The sequence below is a fragment of the Pan paniscus genome, chromosome 1, assembly GCF_029289425.2.
Source record: "Pan paniscus chromosome 1, NHGRI_mPanPan1-v2.0_pri, whole genome shotgun sequence".
NCBI classification, from domain to species: domain Eukaryota; kingdom Metazoa; phylum Chordata; class Mammalia; order Primates; family Hominidae; genus Pan; species Pan paniscus.
The window spans coordinates 214,188,354-214,212,042 of record NC_073249.2 but is presented as its reverse complement, the minus strand read 5'-3'; the positions used below and the strand labels follow the sequence as shown (position 1 = coordinate 214,212,042).

Genomic DNA, 23,689 nt, shown 5'->3' with positions numbered 1-23,689 from the left:
CTGCAGTGAGCCATGCTCACACCACTGCTGTACTCCAGCCTGGGCAACATTGTGAGACCCTATTAAAGAAAAAAAATCTTAACCAAAGAGGATCTTTGACCTTAATTTTAAACCAATCACATCCTCATTGTAACTCTTCCACCCAAACGGAGACATGGGTGTGGAGGTGCATGCCTGTAATCCCAGCTACATGGAAGGCTGGAGCATAAGGATCACTTGAACCTGGGAGGCAGAGGTTACAGTGAGCCGAGATGGCACCACTGCACTCCAGCCTGGGTGATGAAGTGAGACTCAGCTCCCCCGACACGAAAAAAATTAAATTATACCACCCAGGTGATCATTGGATTCATGAAGATTTCTACTGTGTTTTCTTAGGGACTGTCATGTCTATCTTTGTAAAACTGTTTTAACTCTGAAATATTTTGATAAATTTGATGTGGCCAAGGATCTCTCAACAAAGATACTTTCACATATTTTTCTTTCTGTCTAATGTCAGGAAGAGATTCAACTCTTCCCTATCTCACACTCAGAACTACAAAGGACACATATTATTAAAATTCCATGTTTGTGGAGTAAATCAGTGAATGAATCCTGGAATTTCACCATATCCCTAAATATTTCACTTTCATGGATGAATATCTAATTTGATAGTTAATCTGGAAGAAAGACAAAAATCCAATCATGATTAACTGGATGGAGCTTAAGAAGTCTAATCCAATGTAGTTCTCTCTCTCTCTCTTTTTTGAATCTAGCCAATTTCCCAGGCTGGATTGTAGTGGTATAATCTCAGCTAACTGCAACCTGTACCTCCTGGGTTCAAGCGATCCTCCTGCCTCAGCCTCCCTAGTAGCTTGGACTACAGGTGAGGACCACTGCACCTGGCTAATTTTTGTAATTTTAGTAGAGGTAGTGTTTTACCATGTTGGCCAGGATGGTCTCAAACTCCTGAACTCAGATGATCCAATGCCTCTGCTTCCCAAAGTGCTGGGATTACAGGTGTGAGTCACTGCGCACAGCCAAAGTGGTTCATTTTGAACATTTGTAAGAGGTGTGTACTGGAAACATCTGTGTCTTGCGAATGATGCATAACACTGTCACATAGCTTTCAAAGCTTCTTGCTGAAATTTTCAATAATGAGGCCGGGAAGAGGATTACGCCTGTAATCCCAGTACTTTGGGAGGCCAAGGCGGGTGGAATGTTTGAGTCTAGGAGTTCAAGACCAGCCTGGACAACATAGTGAAACCCACTGTCTTTACAAAAAGTCAAAAAATAAAAGATTAGCTGGGCATGAGATCCGAGCTTCAGAGATCCTCGGTAACATTTCCCAGTGCTATGAGTTTATTGCAACAGTGGCTAATAATTCATGGACTAGGAGGGATCTTGCCTGCTCTTTAGAGGTTGGGACACACTCTTCTTGGTACCAGAAGGGCAGAACTATGCCTCTGTGGCCACTTATTGCAGAATGGAATTGGAGTAAACTGAGGGCTCTTTCACACATGCTAGAGAAATGACTTTGGCCCTAGGAGAAGTGGGGGTTGCTGGGGATTGGCCCGAGAAACTTGCCTTTTCACTAGATTGTCCTCTAGAGTTTTTCCTCGGAGATTTGTCAGAATGAGCCTCCAGTCCCCATCCAGACTCCTGGAGCTGGCAGGGCAGAGCCTGCTGAGGAACCAGTTCTTGACCATCTTCACCCTGGATGAGCTGCCCAGGGAGGTCTTCCCTCTGATGTTCATGGAGGCCTTCAGCATGAGACGTTTTGAGGCCCTGAAGTTGATGGTGCAGGCCTGGCCCTTCCTCTGCCTCCCTCTGGGATCCCTGATGAAGACACCTCATCTGGAGACCTTGCAAGCTGTCCTGAGGGGACTTGATACACTGGTGGCCCAGAAGGTTCGCCCCAGGTGAGGTGACTCAGGTGGCTTGCGAGGAAGGGTCCAGGCATCCAGGGAAGGGACAGCTGGCTCAGGAGGAGTGGTGGGGTTGGGGAGCTAGGGTGGCTCAGAGGCTTCTGACAGTGCCCATGAGAGGCGTTGGCCTTTGCCCAGATCCTCTGGGAAAGGTCTGCTCACCATACAGGGTCCACTGAGGAAACAGGAGCCTGCTTCCTCCCAGCAGAAAGTAAAGGTACTAGAAGTGGGTACCAGGCAGAATCCAAGGGGGAACAGGATGGAGAAGAGACAGAAGGAGGAGCACTGAGGACAGGAGCAGCTGACTGATGTCCTGGATGTGGAGTGAAAGTTCAGGTCAAGGGTCGGTCCTTTCCTACATTCTGAGCTTTTCCCCTATGTTACTCACAGGAGGTGGAAACTTCAAGTGCTGGATTTGCGGGATGTTGATGAGAATTTCTGGACCATATGGTCTGGAGCCAAGGTCCTCTCCTGCTCCCCAGAGGTCATGAGTAAGAGGCAGACAGTGGAGGACTGTCCAAGGATGGGAGAGCGCCAGCCCTTGAAGGTGTTCATAGACCTCTGCCTAAAGGAAAGTACACTGGATGAATGCCTGAGCTACCTTTGTGGGTGGATCCACTACAGAAGAGGCCTAGTGCACCTGTGTTGTAATAAGGTGCAGAATTACTCAATGCCCACTTCAAGTTTCTGCAATTTATTGGAAAGGATATACCCAGACAGTATCCAGGAGTTGGAAGTCTGGAAAAAGTCCTTTCTGAATAAAACAGGAAAGTTTGCCCCTTACCTGAGCCAGATGAGCAATCTTCGTGAACTCTTTTTAGCCTTCAGTTATGAGCGTGAGTTATACGTGAGCGTCCAGTGGCCGTGCATTCCTGACTTGGACTCTCCATTCCTCTGCCTGTACTACCCCCAGATGCTTTATATAAAAAAGATCAGTAATATCAAAGAGCACCTGGAGCACCTGCTCAGGTAAGAAAGGATGGTGAGCTTTCTCTGCAGACCATACCACAGACTTATGTTCTTTTTCACAGTAAATGTTAATGGGCATCTACTCTGTGCCAGCCACCGGTGATGTCACAGGGAATGGGACGCTAGAATGTCAACTCATTATGCTCTTCAGTGCTCTATATCCTGAAGTGGGTATCACAAGACCACTCAAGGGCAGAGGGATGGCCTGGGGTAGATGCCACAGAGAGAGGTGTGTACGGAGCCGGTTAGTTGAGGGTTCAGATCTAGTGAGGGTGCATTTGTGAACTCCTTGTGAGGAACAGTGTATAAAGTTAATATGATGAAAACATATTCTTCATACAGAGGATGGTATGAAAGAAGGGAAGGTGTGGCCGGTTGTGGTGTCTCATGCCTGTAATCCCAGCACTTCGGGAGGCCAAGGCAGGGAGATCATGAGGTGGGGAATTTGAGACCAGTCTGGCCAACACAGTGAATCCCCGTCTCTACTAAAAATACAAAAAAAAGTCACCGGGCATGCAGACAGGCACCTGTAATCCCAGCTGCTTGGGAGACTGAGGCAAGGGAAGTGGAGGCTGCAGTGAGCTGAGTTGGTGCCACTACACTCCAGCCTAGGTTACAATGTGAGACTGTCTCAAAAAAAAAAAAAAAAAAAGAGAAAGTACATCAAACCTGTGCATTTCACAGTGGCAGCTCTGTCTTCAGCAGCTTAGCAAACTGCTCTAATTCCCTGTCTGTAAAACATTGTTTTGAACTCCAGGAAAGATAATTGATATCAGAAGTGCATGCTTCTGGGATGGAGGCTGAGGGAGTAGGTGTGAGAGTGGTACCAATCACACAGGCAAGGGTGAAAGGACTGAGCCTAAAATGGAGTGGCCCCTGAATGATCTGGGTCTTCATCAGGCAGCACCTTGCACGCAGACCATCATCTGATGATGGGAACAAACTTGTGTTTGGGTGAAACAGGCTTCCCCATTGCAGTTACTATAACACCTGTGTGGTAGTAAGGTGCAGAATTACTCAATGCCCACTTCAAGTTTACCATTGAGATGATTTCCCACCCCCCTCCTCTAAATGGCACCATTGCCCATAACTAACTTCTTGCTCTCCCCAGGTACCTCAAGAACCCCTTGGGTGCTTTTATATTCAGTGATGCTTACCTAATTGATCGGGACATGGAGTGTCTGTCTCAGTACCCAAGCCTCAGTCAGCTAAAGGAGCTGCGTCTGATTCATATCCTAATGTGGACCACCAATCTTGAGCCCCTTGGTGTTCTGCTGGAGAAAGTTGCTGTTACTCTCAAGACCCTCGTCTTAAAGGACTGTCGGATCCAGGACCCCCAACTCAGGGTCCTCCTGCCTGCCCTGAGCCACTGTTCCCAGCTCACCACCTTCAACTTTCATGGAAATGAGACCTCCATGAATGCTCTGAAAGACCTGCTGCGTCACACAGGTGGGCTGAGCAAGTTAGGCCTGGAGTTGTATCCTGCCCCTCTGGAGAGTCTTGACTACAAGGGTCATGTCAATTGGGAGATCCTCACCCCAATTCGGGCTGAGCTGATGCATACACTCAGGGAAGTCAGGCAGCCCAAGAGGATCTTCTTTGGTCCCGTCCCTTGCCCTACGTGTGGCTCATGGCCATCTGAGAAAGTGGACTTCCATCTTTGCTCCTAGGGAAGGCCTGGTTCATGGGATGGATAAGCTTTCTTCTGGACACTTGGGAACTAAAATATTGTACGTGGGTGCATTTTTTAAAATTTTATTTCATTTTTTATATTTTTTATTTTATTTTATTTTATTTTATTTTATTTTATTTTATTTTTTGAGACAGAGTCTCACTGTGTCCCTCAGGATGAAGTGCAGTGGCACAATCTCAGCTCACTGCAAGCACCACCTCCTGGGTTCAAGTGATTCTCCTGCCTCAGCCTCCCAAGTAGCTGGTGTTGTGGGTGTATGTCCCCACGCCCGGCTAATTTTTGTATTTTTAGTAGAGACAGGGCTTCACGATGTTGGCGAAGGCTGACCTCAAACTCCTGACCTCAAGTGATCTGACCACCTTGGCCTTCCACAGTGCCAGGTTTACAGGTGTGAGCAGCAGGGCCCGGTCAGCCGCTTCTTCAAGGAAGCACACAGCCGCGTATTTGAGGCACGTGCTCACTGTGAGTGGAAAAACAAAGGTGACTCAGCCAGGGGCAGGACTGGGTAAAAATGCTGACTTGGCATCAATGAGGCCTTCAGGGACCTGTGTCTTAGACTTAGAAATAGAACCTGAAGTTCTAGAGTGATGCAGGAGTTACCCCTGCAAGGATGGTTATTTAAAAATGTCAAAAACAAATGGAACCTGAATGGAAACTTTCTGGTGTCTTCCATGATTGATCAACCTGTTTTAGACATTTATACATCAGAAGTCTCTAGAAATCTGCCTCCTGGGTTCAAGCAATTCTCCTGCCTCAGCCTCCTGAGTAGCTGGAACTACAGGGACCCGCCACCATGCCTGGCTAATTTTTGTATTTTTTGTAGAAAGGGGGATTTCACCATGTTGACCAGGCTGGTCTTGAACTCCTGACTTCAGGCAAACCATCCGCCTCAGCCTCCCAAAGTGCTCAGATTGTAGACATGAGCCACTGCACCTGGCCTGAAATTCTGATATAAGCATAAGATGTGTAATGTTCAAATCATGGTAACAGGGATAGCCACCATCTCAAGAATTTATCATTTCTTTGTGTTAGCAACATTCCAATTCCATTGTTTTAATTATGTAGAAATTTACTATGAACTATTGTCAACATGATTTGCCTTATTGTGCTACTGAACCCTGGATCTTATTCCTATCTGTGTTTTTATTCCCATTAATCATCCCCTTCTTATTATCCGTTTCCCAGTACCCTTCCTAGCTTCTGATAACAGTCATTTTACTATTTTTAAGTTTCGTGTTTTTAATTCCCAAATATGAGTGAGAAGATGCCATGTTTGTCTTCTGTAGCTGGCTTACTTCACTTAACATAATGCCCTCCAGTTCCATCCATGTTGTTGCAGATGACAGGATTTCATTCATGTTTATGGCTGAATGATATTCTATTGTGTGTATTTACCACATTTTCTTGATCCATTCATCTGTTGATGGACACTTTGTTTGATTCCATATTTTGGCTATTGTGGATAGTGCTGCAATAAATAGGGGAGTGCAGGCTGGGTGCAGTGGTGTACGCCTGTAATCCCAGAATTTTGGGAGGCTGAGGCAGGTGGATTACTTGAGGTCACGAGTTCGAGACCAGCCTGACCAACATGGTAGTGTAGATATCTCCTGGATGTATTTATTTAATTTTGGATATATATCCAGCAGTGGGATTTATGGTTCATATGCTAATCCTATTCTTATTTTTTGGAGGAAACTCCATACTGTTTTCCATAGTAGCTGTACTGATTTACATAACTACCAATGTTGTACCAGGGTTCTCATTTCTCCATATTCTCCGTAGTATCCATTATTTTCTGTTGGATTTTTATTTTTATTTGTTCAGAGACAGAGTTTTGCAATGTTCCCCAGGTGGGTTTTGAACTTCTGGCCTCAAGTGATCCTCCCACCTCAGCCTCTCAAAGTGCTGGGATTACAGATGTGAGTCACTGCACCGATCTACTGAGTAAATTAGAATCCTCGCAGGAGGCTGTGACTGTGGGTTACCTGGTTTATATCAGTTGACACAAATGTATTAGGACCTGGGAAAGCCTAAAAGTGAATGACTACAGCAGGGTGGAAAAAGCCTGAGGAAAGTATGAATATTGTGTAACATTCTATTACACAAACCTGGGTTTATACTTTTTGTTGATAGATTTTATGCCAAAAATGTAGGAGAAAAATGCCAAGCAGGAAATGCTATCACTTCTGAAGATGAACTCATAGAGATGGAAATTCTTTCAGAATTTATTTTTCCAGCTTTTTTGGGGTTTTTTGTTGTTGTTTTGTTTTTGTCTGTTTGTTTTGAGATGGAGCCTCGCTCTGTCACCAGCTTGGAGTGCAGTGGCGCGATCTTGGCTCACTGCAACCTCCTCCTCCTGGGTTCAAGTGATTCTGCTGTCTCAGCCTCTTGAGTAGCTAGGACTACGGGCGGACACCACCATGCCCAGCTAATTTTTGTATTTTTTAGTAGTGATGGGGTTTCACCATGTTGGCTAGGATGGTCTCAATCTTTTGACCTCGTAATCTGCCTGCCTTGGCCTCAGAAAGTGCTGGGATTACAGGCGTGAGCCACAACCGCGACCGGCCTTCTTTTTTTTTTTTTGAGATGGAGTCTCAAACTGCTGTCCCGGTTGGAGTGCAGTGGCGAGATATCAGCTCACTCTAACCTCCGACTCCGTAGTTGAAATGATTCTCCTGTCTCAGCCTCCTAAGTAGCTGGGATTACAGGCCTGTGCCACCATGCCTGGCTAATTTTTATATTTTTTTAATTAGAGATGGGGTGTCACTATGTTGGCCAAGATGGTCTCCATCTTCTGACTTTGTGATCTGCCTGACTTGGCCTCCCAGAGTGCTGGATTACAGACATGAGCCTCCGCTCCCAGCTTATTTTTCCTGTTTTAAAAGTTGGTTAATTCTGTTGCGTTTATTTTAGAGTTTATATCAGAGCAATTTACAGTAAGATACACCCTTACTAGAGTTTGTCATATAGTCAAAGACAAAGTAGTTAATACTTTTACAAATAGTAGGTATGCCTTTGGAGTGATTCATAAATTTAAAATGTTATGTAAACTATGAGAATTTCTCACTTCTAGTGGAAGCACATTAAATATACACCACGAGTGAACAAGGTTTTGTCCTGAAAGGACTTTTGTGTGTGTGTGTGTGTGCGCGTGTGTGTGTGTGTGTGTGACAGAGCCTCACTCTTTCACCTAGGCTGGAGTGCAGTGGTGCAATCTCAGCTCACTGCAACCTCCACCTCCCAGGTCCAAGTGATTCTCCTGCCTCAGCCTCCTGAGTAGCTGGGACTAGAGGCACACACCACCATGCCTAGCTAATTTTCTTTTTGTATGTTTAGTAGAGAAGGCGTTTCACTGTTTCACCAGTGAGCCACTGCAACTGGCCAACATCTCTTTATGATAAAACTCTCTACAAAAACCTCAGAATAATAAAGAGTATTTTTCACACACCCACAGCCAACATCATACTGAATGGAGAAATTGAAAGCCTTTTTTTCTATGATCTGGAGCAAGACAGCAAAAGTTCTTAATAAAATGTCAGCTAATAAATGCAACAGTGCATTAGAAAGTATTATATAGGCCAGGCATTCTGAATCTCGCCTGTAATCCCAGCACTTTGGGAGGCCAAGGCGGGTGGATCACCGGAAGTCGGGAGTTTGAGACCAGCCTGACCAAAATGGAGTATACCCATCTCTACTAAAAATACAAAATTAGCCAGGTGTGGTGGTGGGTGCCTGTAATCCAAGCTACTCAGGAGGCTGAGGCAGGAGAATCCCTTGAACCCAGGAGGCAGATGTTGCAGTCAGCCGAGATCACGCCATTGCACTCCAGCCTGGGCAGCAAGAGTGAAACTGTGTCTTAAAAAAAAAAAAAAAAAAGGAAAAGAAAGTAATATATAATGGCCATTCCAGGAATGCCAGACAATCTCAGAAAAATCTATGCATAATTCACCACACTAACAAATTAAAGGAGGAAAAGCAAGGTTCCTAAAAAATGCAGAAAAATCAAAGTAAATGTATAATAACATATTTTGGAAAATGAAATGTTATGTATTAAAAATTTGCATTAAACATAAGATGTAATGGATAAACATTAGCTCCCTTCCTACTGAGATATGAAACAAGGTAAGACCCTCAGCAGCTTAGGATTTAGAGGCACATAGGTATTTTGGTCAGTAGGAAAGATTCCAGATCCAGATTGATTAATTTAGGTTCAAATCTGGCTCGGTGGCCAATGGCTGTATGATCTTATCCAACTTACTTAACCTCTGTGCCCCAGCTAACTCACCCATAAAAAGGAATAATCACAAGATTGACTTCACAGAGTGCTATGAGTTAATCTATTTAAGTACTTCAAGCTGGATTTGACATAGGGCAAGCAATACTTTTATTCTTATTATATTTGAAAGATATATTAGTTAAAAATTTGGTAAGAGACCAAGGTCTATAGTTAAATTGATTATAAGCCTTCATTCACCCTGTTGTTCTGAAAATCTGAATTACAACAAGGACAGACAAGATGGCTCATGCCCGTAGTACCAGCACTTTGGGAGGCTGAGGTGGGTGGATCACCTGAGGTCAAGAGTTCGAGACCAGCCTGGCCAATATGGTGAAACCCCATCCTAATAAAAATACAAAAAATAGCCAGGCATGGTGGCGGGCGCCTGTAATCCCAGGTAGAGTGGAGGCTGAGGCAAGAGAATCACTCAAACCCAGGAGGTGGAGGTTGCAGTGAATCGAGATCATGTCATTCCATTCCAGCAGCCTGGCAACAGAGTGAGGCTGCATCTCCGAAAAAAAAAAGAAAAGAAAGAAAATTAACTATAGCAGCATGTTCATTCACTCTCCAGTGTCCAGGACTGGACAATTGTCAGGCCGTCTTCTGTAGCACCATACACTATAGCATACATGTGGATTAAAATAAATACACATATGAAATGCCAGTATATATTCTATATACTTTCCATATACTTATATCCTATAAGGTCACATCCAAATTCAAGGTTGGTCAAAGAGTAGAGTGGCTATCTATGGAAAGGGGAGTGGAAATGAATCATGGTAATAAAAGGAAATAGATATAGATATCGATATGAATAGATGGACATACACACATCTAGCTGTAAGAAAGAGGAATGTCATGGACCAATCATAACAGTGAGCCAGGTAAAAAGGCTACAATTCTTGTGATTGTCTGTCTGTTTTCAGGATGGGTTGTAGCTTAGAAAGGCTGATGCCACAGTCATAGCAAATAAATGATTATAAAATGTGTTTCCTTTCTGGGGCACCTCTGGAGAAATCTCCAATGGTAGGAAACCTCAGTTTACTAGGCAGGTGATCACACAGGTAAAATTTTACAGATTCAATGGCACTACCATTAATTTCACTATCCTTGGTATTCTGCAAAGGTATTCAAGAACAAATGGTATCTTTAAACTAAAATTAGCTAAACTAACAAAGAAAACTGGATTATTATTATTAATATTCTTTTGAGACTGAGCCTCTGTTGCTCAGGCTGGAGTACAGTGGTGTTATGTCAGCTCACTGCAAAATCCACCTCCCAGGTTCAAGAGATCTTCCTGCCTCAGCCCCCTGAGTAGCTGGAATTATGGGCGCACCCCATCACACCCAGCTAATTTTTGTATTTTTAGCAGAAACAGGATTTCACCATGTTGGCCAGGTTGGTCTCGAACCCCTGACCTCGTGATCTGCCTGCCTCAGCCTCCTAAAGGGCTGGGATTATAGATGTGAGCCACCACATCCAGCTGAATCTTTTTTCTTTTCTCAAAAGATAGTGTCATAGTATTGGCTTCTATGCACTTAGGACAGTGAGCCCATCATTCAGTAACAATGTGACTCAATACTGCAAGACCTTGATGCAGTATTTGAAAGACTATTTCCAGTAGGTGAAGGAGGCTTTCAGTGATGCTTAGACCTTGATGCCCTAGCGTTTGGAGATTGCATCCTTTAGAAATGACGCCAAGGGAAATCTGCGCATGAGCAGCAATGGATGGGACCGTACCAGATGACTTAAACTTAAAGATATCCGAGGAAAAGCCTTCCCTAGAAGCAGACATCATCACCTGGTAGACAGCTTTTCCAAGACAATGGAACAAGACTCCATTTGATCTTCTTCCATTGACTGAGACTTGGTTTTGTATTAACACAAAATTATCAAACCTATATTCTATGTTGCTAGGTAGTTCCACCACTCAAACCAAACACTTTCTAAGATCTTCTGTTCAAAATGTAGCCACTCGCACTAACCAAAGCAATTGCTGGCTATGGAGTCATTTAGATGAAAGGGAAGGATCATAGCTAATCCTAAAACCTGCTTTCATCACAGTTGGGTAGCAATTGAGGATGCTACATTCATGAAAAGATTTGTAATTTTGGCATGATTTTATTACAGGACCATCAGGTTCCTATGCCTGCTGCACAGTAGCTGACCAATATTCTGAGACAGCAGGCTTTGCAGCAGAGTTTAATGATCACAAGGTGGCTGAATGATAAGCTAGGAGGAGATCCTCAAATTCATCTCCCCAAGGAGTACTGAGGGTTTCCAGTGGATCCCAGATAGCAAGCGGCTGGAAAGTTGGTGTAGCAGTAAGAGGTATGAAGTCATCAGGATGTTGAAACTGCATTCTTTGGTGAGTTGGTGCCTTGCAGGGCCCTTCAGATCACCTGGCATCAGTAGTTTCACTGACATGCAGAACCTGAAAGAATATGTCAAATGAAAAAGTTAATGCTTCACAATGCTTAAATTGTTGTCTGCAGGGCAGTTAAGGGGAACTGTAATTTAAGGTCTACATGATTTTGGGACAGTAGGCTGCCAGCAACCATGAGGAAGCAGTTCAAGCTGACCTCATGCTGAATGCTGAATGAGCTGCAAGCTTGCTTTATTTTTGTTTCTCCCCCTCCCTTCTTCACTGATTAAATTCATAAAGTTTATATGTATGGTTTCAATTTCTTTCAGAGAAGCCTTAACCTAAGCCCTGAGACCATTGACACCCTCAGTAGCACCTCTCTTCCACCAGAATGAGCATATAACCTGCTACCTTAGGTGATATAAAACCCACAAGACCATTCCATACATGGAGCTTTTTATTCTTATTTTGTAGGGATGACTTCTCTGTTTTTATAAAGCTATTTTAACTATAAAGCATTTTTAAAATATTGATGTGGCCAAAGATCTCCCAACAACACTACTCTCAGGTTTTATTTTTCTGTCTAATGTCCGGAACAGATCAACCCCTTCCCTGCCTCACACTCAGGGCTATGAAGGTGACATATCAGTAAAATTCCATCAGTTCTTGTGGAGTTCGTGAATGAAGGCATTCTTTTTTTGTTGTTGTTGTTGTTGACAGAGTCTCCCTCTGTCACCCAGTCTGGAGGGCTGTGTGCAATCTCGGCTCACTGCAACCTCAGCCTCCTGGGTTCAAGCAATTCTCCCACCTCAGCCTCCCAAGTATCTGGATTACAGGCAGCCACCATCATGCCCGGCTAATTTTGTATTTTTGTAGAGACAGGGTTTCACCATATTGGTCAAGCTGGTCTTGAACTCCTGACCTCAGGTGATCCCCCTGTCTTGGCCTCCCAAAGTGCTGGGATTACAGGCATGAGCCAACTCAGCTGGCCTTAAATGAATGAATTCTTGACTTCCACTCTATCCCTAATGCTGTCAATTTCTTGATTCATGAAATGAATATGGATATGTGATATGAATGGATATTTGGTTCAATCCATTAATCTGCGGAAAGCCAAAAACCCAATCAGGATTAGCTGGGTGGAACTTCAGAAATGCAATCAGATATTGCTTTTTGATTGGAAGCTAGCAGTGCATACGTGGAAGGGCGTGGGTGGGAGTTGTGATTAGAAAGGTCAATAAAAGCTTCTAAAGACCCAGAGGAGAGACCCAAAGTCTTCAAGCCTGGAGTTCCTGCTTGGTTCTTCCTGAGGTCTGAACACCCTGCAAACTGAGTCCAGATCTGGTAAGTCACTAGTTTCTGTAAGGACACTCCCATCTGACCTACAGTTAGCCGATGTAGAATGATGACAGTGCAGCCTACGACGGCACTGAACTCTATCCTGTCTTTTTTTCTTTTTTTCATAAGAACGGTTTCAAGCTTTGATCTTTTTTTTTCTAAATGCAGTTTTGTCTTTATTTCAAAAATGTTGATTGTGCTTTTCTTTACGTCATTTCAGAATTCTTGTTGGGAGCCATTTTGTGAAGAGAGGAAGACTGAGCTGTTTTGGCTGCATTTCTGGCCTCGAGCCGCAGTCAGCTTCTCCACGTAGAACCCGGCAGTAGGAGACTTAGAATCGAATCTCTTCTCCCTCCCGCCTCCTGTTTTTGGCTTTTTGAGAAACCTTATCATCCAACACAATGGCCAGCAACGTTACCAACAAGATGGATCCTCACTCCATGAACTCCCGTGTGTTCATTGGGAATCTCAACACTCTTGTTGTCAAGAAATCGGATGTGGAGGCGATCTTTTCCAAGTATGGCAAAATTGCAGGCTGCTCTGTTCATAAGGGCTTTGCCTTCGTTCAATATGATAAGGAGAAAAATGCCCGGGCTGCTGTAGCAGGAGAGGATGGCAGAATGATTGCTGACCAGGTTGTAGATATTAACCTGGCTGCAGAGCCAAAAGTGAACCGAGGAAACGCAGGTGTGAAACGATCAGCAGCAGAGATGTACGGCTCCTCTTTTGACTTGGACTATGGCTTTCAACGGCATTATTATGATGGGATGTACAGTTTCCCAGCACGTGTACCTCCTCCTCCTCCCATTGCTCTGGCTGTAGTGCCCTCGAAACGTCAGCGCGTATCAGGAAACACCTCACGAAGGGGCAAAAGTGGCTTCAATTCTAAGAGTGGAAAGCGGAGATCTTCCAAGTCTGGAAAGCTGAAAGGAGATGACCTTCAGGCCATTAAGCAGGAGTTGACCCAGATAAAACAGAAAGTGGATTCTCTCCTGGAAAACCTGGAAAAAATTGAAAAGGAACATTGCAAGCAAGGAATAGAGGTAAAGAATGCTAAGTCTGAAGAGGAGCAGACCAGCAGCTCCTTGAAGAAGGATAAGACTCATGTGAAGATGGAGTCTGAGGGGGGTGCAGATGACTCTGTTGAGGAGGGGGACCTACTGTATGATGATGATAATGAAGATCAGGGGGACAACCAGCTGGAGTTGATCAAGGATGATGAAAAAGAGGCTGAGGAAGGAGAGGATAACAGAGACAGCACCAATGGCCAGGATGACTCTTAAGCACATCGTGGGGTTGAGAAATCTTATCCCATTGTTTCTTTACCTAGGAGCTTGTCTAACAACAAATTTTTCACCAGATCCTCTCCCTTAGTATCTTCAGCACATGCTTACTGTTCTCCCCATCCTTGTCCTTCCCACATTCATTAATTCATATTGCCCTGCACCTAGTCCCATTTTCACTTCCCTTGACACCCCTAGTAGTTTTCCTAAGTCTTACCCTGTAATTTTTGCTTTTAATTTTGACACCTCTTTATGACTTAACAGTAAAAAGGACGTATGGTTTTTATCAACTGTCTCCAAAATAATTTCTTTTTATGCAGGGAATACGGTTCTTTTCTTTCATACATAAGTTCAGTAGTTGCTTCCCTAACTGCAAAGGCAATCTCATTGAGTTGAGTAGTTCCTGATAGCAGCTTGGAGTTACAAGTATGTGTGTTACACCCCATATTACTGTGCTGTGTGGGGCAGTTCAACAAAAATCTATCAATGTATTTTTGTGAATGAGAGTTGGCAGGCATGTCAAATGCATCCTCAGAAACATAATTGGTGTTATAGTCTTCAAACGTGTTTTCTAAAGTTGATACTGTGGGTTATTTTTGTGAACAGCTTCATGTTTGGGACCTTTTTCCTCAAAATAAACAAGTCCTTATTAAACCAGCAATTTAAAGAAAAAAAATTCTTGGTGGGAGCAGTGACCCATGCCTGTAACTACAACACTTTGGGAGGCCAAGGAGGGAGGATCATTTGAGCCCAGGGCTTCGAGACCAACCTGGGCAACATGGCAAAACCCTATCTTTACAAAACATTTGTTTTGAGGGGTGGGATGGAGTTTCACTCTGTTACCCAGGCTGCAATGGAGTGGCACAATCTCAGCTCACTCCAACATCCACCTCCCAGGCTCAAGCAATTCTCATGCCTCAGCCTCCTGAGTAGCTGGGATTATAGCCACCCGCCACCATGCACAGCTCATTTTTATATTTTTGGTAGAGACGGCGGTTCACCATGTTGGCCAGGCTGGTCTCGAACTCCTAACCTCAAGTGATCCACGTGCCTTGGCCTCCCAAAGGGCTGAGATTACACCAGTGAGCCACCAATGCCCTGCCTCTTTTTTAAAAAATTAGACGGGCATGGTTGAAGAGGAGCAGCCCCTCCACACCTGTGGGTATATCGCATCAGGTGGGACGAGAGACTGAGAAAAGAAATAAGACACAAAGTATGGAGAAAGAACAGTGGGCCCAGGGGACTGGTGCTCAGCATAAAACATGTGAGAAAAGGAATGTGTGTCACAAATAAGTTCAAGGGAAGGTACTCTGCCTGGATGTGCATGTAGGCCAGATGTACGCTTCTCTCCACCCAAGCATCTCAGTGGAGTAGAGAATAACAGAGCAGCATTGCTGCCAACATGTCTCACCTCACACCACAGGGCAGTTTTCCTCCTATCTCAGAATAGAACAAATCTGCAATTGGGTTTTATCCTGAGACATTCCATTCCCAGGGGGAGGCAGGAGACAGAGGCCTTCCTCTTATCTCAGCTGCAAGAGGCCTTACTCTTTTACTAATCCTCCTCAGCACAGACCCTTCACGGGTGTGGGGCTGGGGGATGGTCAGGTCTTTTCCATCCCAAGAGGCCATATCTCAGGCTATCACATGGGGAGAAACCTTGGACAATATCCGGCTTTCCAGGACAGAAGTCCCTGTGGCTTTCCACAGTGCATTGTGCCCCTGGTTTATCGAGAATGGAGAATGGCAATGATTTTACCAAGCATATTGCCTGTAAACATATTGTTAACAAGGCACATCCTGCACTGCCCTAGATCCCTTATACCTTGATTCCATACAACACGTGTTTTTGTGAGCTCAAGGTTGGGGCAAAGTTACAGATTAGCAGCATCTCAGGGCAAAGCAATTCTTCAGGGTACAGGTCAAAATGGAGTTTCTTATGTCTTCCTTTTCTACATAGACACAGTAACAGTCTGATCTCTCTTTTCCCTACACATAGTGGCATGCATCTGTAGTCCCAGCTATTTGGGTGGCTGAGGTGGGAGGATCCCTTGAACCCAGAAGATTGATGCTGCAGTGAGCCATGCTCACACCAGTGCTGTACTCCAGCCTGGGCAGCAGAGTCAGACTCTGTCGGGAAAAAAAAAAAATCTTAACCAAGCAGTTAAAAAAAATCCAATTAATTGTAATCAGTAGGCAGATCCCAAATGCCTCAAAGAGGGAGAGAAAGAGTTTAGAAGGCTCTACATGCTAGCATCCCATTCAGACTGTTTAATCCTACCATTGTGGTTTTGTAAGAAAAACAGTCTTAAAGATTTCCAATAATTCCCACAATGGCCATAAATTAACCTGGGTGTCATTTTCCCACCAACTTAAAAAGGCACGTGAGAGGCCGGGCACGGTGGCTCACACCTGTAATCCCAGCACTTTGGGAAGCCGAGGCAGGTGGAACACCTGAGATCAGGAGTTCGAGACCAGCCTGGCCAACATGGAGAAACTCCATTTCTACTAAAAGTACAAAAAATAGCCGGGCGTGGTGGTAGGCACCTGTAATCTCAGGTACTTGGGAGACTGAGGCAGGAGAAACAGTTGAACCCGAGAGTTGGAGGTTGCATTGAGCCAAGATAGCACCTTTGCACTCCAGCCTGGCCACAGAGCAAGACTCCATCTCCAAAAAATACTACTAATAATAATTATAACAGCATGTCCACTCACTCTCCAAAGTGTCCAGGACTGGACAATTAATTGTGAGGCCCTCTTCTCTAGCACCCTACGCTATAGCATATATGTGGATTAAAATAAATACACATAAAAATGCAAGTATATATTCTATATACTTCCCATATACTTATATTATATAAGGTCACATGCAAATTCAAGGCTAGGTCAAAGAGTAGAGTGGCTATATATGGAAAGGGGAGTGGAAGTGAATAATGGTAATAAAAGGAAACAGATAGATATAGATATAGATATGAATAAGTAGACATACACATATATAGCTCCAAGAAAGGGGGTTGTCATGGACCAATGATGACAGTGAGCCGTGTAAAAAGGCTAAAATTTTTGTGATTGTGTTTCCATTTTCAGGATGAGTTGTAGCTTACCTTTTTAAAAAGGCTGATGATGCAGTCATAGCAAATAAGTGATTATAAAATGTGTTTCCTTTCTGGGGCAATTCTGGAGAAATCTCTAATGGTATGAGAATTCAGTTTACTGGGCAGGTTATCACACAGATAAAATTTTACAGATCCAATGACACTAGCATTAACTTCATTATCCTTGGTATTCTATAAAGGTTGAGTGAACAAATGGTATCTTTAAACGAAAATTAGCTAAACTGACAAAGAAAATTGGATTATTATTATTTATTTTTGAGACAGAGTCTCTGTTGCCCAGGCTGGAGTACAGTGGTGCTACATTGGCTCACTGCAACCTCTGCCTCCCGGGTTCAAGGGGTTCTCCTGCCTCAGCCACCTAAGTAGCTGGGATTACAGGCACACACCACCACACCCAGCTAATTTTTGAATTTTTGGCAGAAGCGGGATTTCACCATGTTGGCCAGGTTGTTCTCGAACCCCTGACATCGGGATCTGTCTGCCTCGGCCTCCTAAAGTGCTGGGATTATAGGCGTCAGCCACCACACCAGGCCGAATCTTTTTTGCTTTTCTCAAAGATGGTTTCATAGTATTGGGTTCTATGCACTTAAGAGAGTGATCCCATCATTCAGTAACAATATGAATCAATACTGCAAGACCTTGATGCAGAATTTCAAAGACTATTTCCAGTACGTGAAGGAGGCTTTCAGTGATGCTTAGATCTACCTGCCGTAGCATTTGGAGACTGCATCCTTTAGAAATGACACCAAGGGAAATCTGCCCATGAACAGCATTGGATGGGACTGTACCAGATGACTTAAACTTAAGGATATCCGAGGAAAAGCCTTCCCTAGAAGCAGACATCATCACATGTTAGACAGCTTTTCCAACACAATGGAGCAAGACTCCATTTGATCTTCTTCCATTGACTGAGACTTGGTTTTGTTTTGTATTAACACAAAATTCTCAAACCTGTATTTTATATTGTTAGGTACTTTCACCACTCAAAGCAAACACTTTCTAAGGTCTCCTGTTCAAAATGTAGCCACTCTCACTAACCAAAGCAGTTGCTGGCTATGGAGTCATTTACATGAAAGGGAAGGATCACAAATAATAGTAGAACCTGCTCTCATACACAGTTGTGTAGGAATTAAGGATGCTAACTTCATGATAAGGTTTGTTATCCTTCCTTTGGAAGGTTGGTTAATATTGATAATTAAATGACTTGGTACTGAGAAGAAGCTCTAGGTGCAAATGGGTGGCCTATGACTATTACTGATTTCATTACTGGTAATTTATCTCTATGTCTAGAAAACATTAGTGTAACTGGGTCTAACCTAGATAGTGTTCCAGACTCCCACTGGAATCAAACTCTTTGGTTTGACACGCATTATGTAGATGGGAATGCTATAGATATCGACATAGACATAGAGTCAGAACATGACCATGTTACCCTCTGCCAAATAATCAGAGAACTTACTGAAACTAGGCACTGGTTCACTGGAAACTCTACAGGCAAATAGAATGCATCTATAGCTCTACTGTATGAAATAATAGTTTTATTTATTGGATGCATCAATACTCAGGACATATTTGGAGAGGAAACTATTCTTTCTTCAATGGAGATGGCATGCAAGGATTACTTTATAAAACACACAAATATTTTTTCTTCCCACACCAATTCCAACCATTACCGTGCAACCTGTTGTCAATAGACGTTAAGGCAGTTGAGGCAGAAATAATTAAATAAAGCTTCATTGGAAGCTAAATGTCAGGATCGACCTGGAAGACACACACTGACAAAATGAGTGTTTTCCAAAGTCTGTTACAAGTTTGAATGCTTTTATAAGAAAGGTTGAAAGAAGGGAATGGGACTCCTCTTATCAGTTGTTTTTTTTTTTTAATTTTCTTTTGTTTTATCCTGGCAAGGCTCTAATAGAGTTGAGCTTTTTTGTTTTTGTTTTTTCCATTGGAAGGGACAATACAGAGGTTACAATCATTGACTTTAGATGACAACATGACAGGCAAAAATATTTTCCTTGCAAGACAGCCAGCAAAACTTCACGATCAGAATCAAATCAGTGTCCTTCTCAGTGTCACTGGGTGAAGCCTTCATCAGTACTTGAAGAGTCTCAGGCACTCATGAAGTCAAGATCAGATTCTTTACTCAGGGACAGGATGTAAGCCAATCATAAGACCTTCCACAGATGATTAATTTGGAAGTCTACCTAATGTGACCTGCAGGTTTTCACTGGCAATATGCAGGTGCAGATATGACAAAGAATAATCCTGACCTTCATATCACCCCTAGCTGATGAGGATTGGGATTCTTTTGTCCCTTTCTCTCCATAAAACCAGGTTACTCATCTTGTGTGGCAACAAAATATATGGTCTACTTAACAGAGAAAGAGACTCCACAGAAAAAAAAAAAGGATTTTTATTATGAAATGAGCAAAGCCATGGGAATAGATGTGAGATTACTCGGGGAGGTAAAGGAAGACAAAGGTTTTGAAAGGAAAAATGAGGAGAATTACATAAATTTTTTTGAAAGACTCATTCTTGGTCACAAGTATGAAAACCAAGGGAGCCTCAGTGCAATGTTGGAAAGATTCCTCCTCCACCCTCTCAATAACCCCCAACACATTTACCAAGTCTTCATTCACTCCCTGGATTCCATTAAAACACCCAGCTCAACACTGAGCAGCCTCCACCTTGACTTCCCTTTATAATTTTAACATAAATTTGTTACAGGACCATCAGGTTCCTATGCCTGCTGCACAGTAGCTTACCAATATTCTGAGACAGCAGGGTTTGCAGCAGAAAGTTTAATGATCACAAGGTGGCTGAATGAGAAGCTGGGAGGAGATCCTCAAATTCATCGCCCCAAGGAGTACTGAGGGTTTCCAGTGGATCCTGGATAGCAAGGGGCTGGAAAGTTGGTGTAGTTTGATGGCAATAAGAGGTATGAAGTTATCACGATGTCAGAACGGCATTCTTTGGTGAGTTGATGCCTTGCAGGGCCCTTCAGATCAGCTCGCATCAGTAGTTTCACTGACATGCAGAACCTGAAAGAATATCTCAAATGAAAAAGTGAATGTTTCACAATGCTTAAATTGTTGTCTGCAGCGTAGTTAAGGGGAAGTGTAGTCTAAGTTCTACACGATTTGGGGACAGTAGGCTGCCAGCAACCATGAGGAAGCAAGTCAGAGGGCAAGCTGACCTCCTGGTGAATGCTGAATGCGCTGCAAGCTTGGTTTGTTTTTGTTCCTCCCCCTCTCTTTTTCACTGATTAAATTTATAAAGTTTAGAGATACGGTTTCAATTTCTTCCAGACAAGCCTTAACCTAAGCCCTGAGACCACTCAAGCCCTCAGTGGCACCTCTCTTCCACCAGCATGAGCAAATAAATTGCTACCTTAGGTGATATAAAACCCACAAGACCATTCGATACATGGAGATTTTTTTTCTGATTTTGTAGGGATGACTTCTCTGTTTTTATAAAGCTGTTTTAACTATAAAACAATTTTATAATTTTAATGTGGCCAAAGATCTCCCAACACTACTTTCAGGTTTTATTTTTCTGTCTAATATCCGGAACAGATCAAACCCTTCCCTGCCTCAAACTCAGGACTATATAGGTCATATATCAGTAAAATTCCATCAGTGTTTGTGGAGTTCATGAATGAATGAATTCTTTTTTTTTTTTTTTTTTTTTTTGGACAAAGTCTACCTCTGTCACCCAGAACTGTGTGAAATGGTGCAATCTTGGCTCACTGCAACCATTGCCTCCTGGATTCAAGCGATTCTCCCACCTCAGCCTCCTGAGTAGCTGGATTACAGGCACCTGCCATCATGCCAGGCTAATTTTTGTGTTTTTGTAGACATGGGGTTTCACCATGTTGGCCTTGCAGGTCTTGATCGCCTGACCTCAGGTGATCCAGCCAACTTGGACTCTCAAAGTGCAAGGATTACAGGTGTGAGCCACCTCACCCGGCCTTTAATGAGTGAATTCTTGATTTCCACCCTATTCCTAACACTGTCAATTTCTTGATTCATTAACTTAATATGGATAGCTGATATGAATGGATATCTGATTCAATCCAGTAATCTGGGGAGAGCCAAAAACCCAATCAAGATTAACTAGGTGGAGCTTCAGAAATGCAATCAGATAGCACTTTTTGACTGGAAGCAAGCACTGAATACATGGAGGGGTGTGGGTGGGAGTTGTGATTAGAAAGATCAATAAAAGTTTCTGAAGACCCACAGGAGAGACCCAAAGTCTTCAAGTCTGGAGTTCCTGCTTGGTTCTTCCTGAGTTCTAAGCATGCTGCAAACTCAGTCCAGATCTAGTAAGTCACTCATTTCTGGAAGGACACTCCCATCTGACCTATAGTCAGCCGGTCTGGGACGGGGACAGTGCAGCCTATGATGGCACCGAGCTATATCTGTCTTTTTTATATATTCCAGCTAACTGGGAGACTGAGGCAGGAGAATCACTTGAACAGGGAGGCAGAGGTTGCAGTGAGCCGAGATCGCACCATTGCACTCCAGCCTGGAAAACAAGAGTGAAACTCCATCTCAAAAAAAAATTAATAAATAAATACATTATAAATAAATAAATTAATTAATGCTTTAAAGAAAAAAGAAATAAACTTTGCCTACAATTTTCATATGCAATTGAATACCTCTTAAATTTTGATGTGAACCGACCAGGCATGGTGGCTGAGGCCTGTAATCCCAGCACTTTGGGAGGCCGAGGCGGGCAGACCACGAAGTCAGGAGATTGAGTCCATCCTAGTTAACATGGTGAAACCCCGTCTTTACTAAAAATACAAAAAATTAGCCAGGTGTAGTGGCATACACCTGTAGTCCCGGCTATTTAGGAGGCTGAGGCAGGAAAATTGCTTGAACCGGGGAGGCAGAGGTCGAAGTGAGCTGAGATCGTGCCACTGCATTCCAGCCTGGTGACGGAGCGAGACTCCATCTCAAAAAATAAATGAATAAAATAAATAAATCAATCAATAAATAAAAATACTGTGACAGGAACCAACATTGCTCAACTTGTACACTAATGTCTTACAAAATCCTTTCCTTGTCACCTTCAAATCTCCATTTCAAATGCTACACTCTGCAAAACGTTACCACTTTGTTGCCATTTCCTGATGATGGAGAAGACCATACATGTGTGTGTGGCATCAGAACTATTGACTCCTCCTATTGATGTTTAAGATATTCCATTACACAAACCTGGGTTCATACTTTTTGTTGATAGATCTTATGCCAAAAATGTAGGCAAAAAATGCCAAGCAGGAAATGCTATCAGTTCTGAAGATGAATTCATAGAGATGGAAATTCTTTCAGAATTTATTTTTCCAGCTTTTTTCTTTGTTTGTTTGTTCCTTTGCGTTTGTTCGTTTTCAGACGGAGTCTCGCTCTGTCACCAAGTTGGAGTGCAGTGGTGAAATCTTGGCTGACTGCAACCTCCTCCTCCTGAGTTCAAGCGACTCTCCTGCCTCAGTCTCTTGAGTAGCTAGGATTATGGGTGGGTGCCAACATGCTCAGCTAATTTTTGTATTTTTAGCAGAGACAGGGTTTCACCATGTTGGCTACGATGGTCTCAATTTTTTGGCATCATGATCTACCTGCCTTGGCCTCCTGAAGTGCTGGGATTACAGGTGTGAGCCACCACCGTGCCCGGCCTTTTTTTTTTTTTTCTTTTGAGATGGAGTCTCACTCTATTGCCCGGGCTGGGAATGGGACTCCTCCTATCAATTATTTTTTTAAATTTTCTTTTGTTTTCTTGACCTGACAAGGCTCAAATAGAGTTGAGTTTTTGTTTTTGTTTTTTCCATTGGAAGGGACAATACAGAGGTTACAATCATTGGCTTTAGATGACAAGATAAAAGAATAAAACATATTCCTTGCAAGACAACCAGCAAACTTCATGATCAGCATCAAATCAGTGCCTTCTCACTGTCAGTGGGTGGAAGCCTTCATCAATACTTGTAGAGTTTGAAGCACTCATGAAGTCACGATCAGACTCTTTACTCAGGGACAGGATGTAAGCCAAGCAAAAGACCTTCCACAGGTGGTGAATTTGGAAGCCTGCCCAATGTGACCTGCAAGTTTTCACTGGCAATATGCAGGTGCAGATATGACAAAGAATAACCATGACCTTTACATCACCCCCAGCTGTTGAGGAATGGGATCCTTTTGACCCTTTCTGTCCAGAGAACCAGGTTGCGAATCTTGTGTGGCAACAACATATATGGTCTACTTAACAGAGAAGAAGACTCTGTAAAAAAAAAATGTTTATTATTAAGTAAGCAAAGAAATGGGAATAGATGTGAGATTATTTGGGGAGATAAAGGAAGTTGAAGGTTTTGAAAGGAAAAATAAGGAGGATTATACAAATTGTTTTGAAAGACTCATACTTGGTCATAAGGATTAAAACCAAAAGGGCATCAGTGCAATGTTAGATAGATTCCTCTTACACCCACTCAATAACCCCCAACATGTTCAGCAAGTCTTAGTTCACTCCCAGGTTCCCATTAAAAACCCAGCTCAACCCTGACCAGCTCCACCCTCACTTCCCATTTGTAATTTTCACATGACTTTATTACAGGACCATCAGGTTCCTATGCCTGCTGCACAGTAGCTTAGCAATATTCTGAGACAGCAGGGTTTGCAGCAGAGAGTTTAATGATCACAAGATGGCTGAATGAGAAGCTAGGAGGAGATCCTCAAATTCATCTCCCCAAGGAGTA

The 23,689-nt window shown here is 43.2% G+C and overlaps 2 protein-coding genes across 2 annotated transcripts; both read left to right on the top strand.

Annotated features, from left to right (window-relative positions):
- The first annotated feature begins 1,611 nt into the window (after positions 1-1,611).
- LOC134728953 (PRAME family member 10-like) lies at positions 1,612-5,697 on the top strand. The gene is made up of 3 exons (XM_063596194.1): positions 1,612-1,898; positions 2,295-2,873; positions 3,985-5,697. The coding sequence occupies exons 1-3, from the start codon at positions 1,612-1,614 to the stop codon at positions 4,541-4,543; spliced, it is 1,425 nt and encodes a 474-aa protein (XP_063452264.1). The 3' UTR covers positions 4,544-5,697.
- A 7,234-nt stretch (positions 5,698-12,931) lies between these two features.
- LOC129393902 (heterogeneous nuclear ribonucleoprotein C-like 3) lies at positions 12,932-13,889 on the top strand. The gene has a single exon (XM_063596190.1). The coding sequence runs from the start codon at positions 12,947-12,949 to the stop codon at positions 13,826-13,828; it is 882 nt and encodes a 293-aa protein (XP_063452260.1). The 5' UTR covers positions 12,932-12,946; the 3' UTR covers positions 13,829-13,889.
- Positions 13,890-23,689: the final 9,800 nt, after the last annotated feature.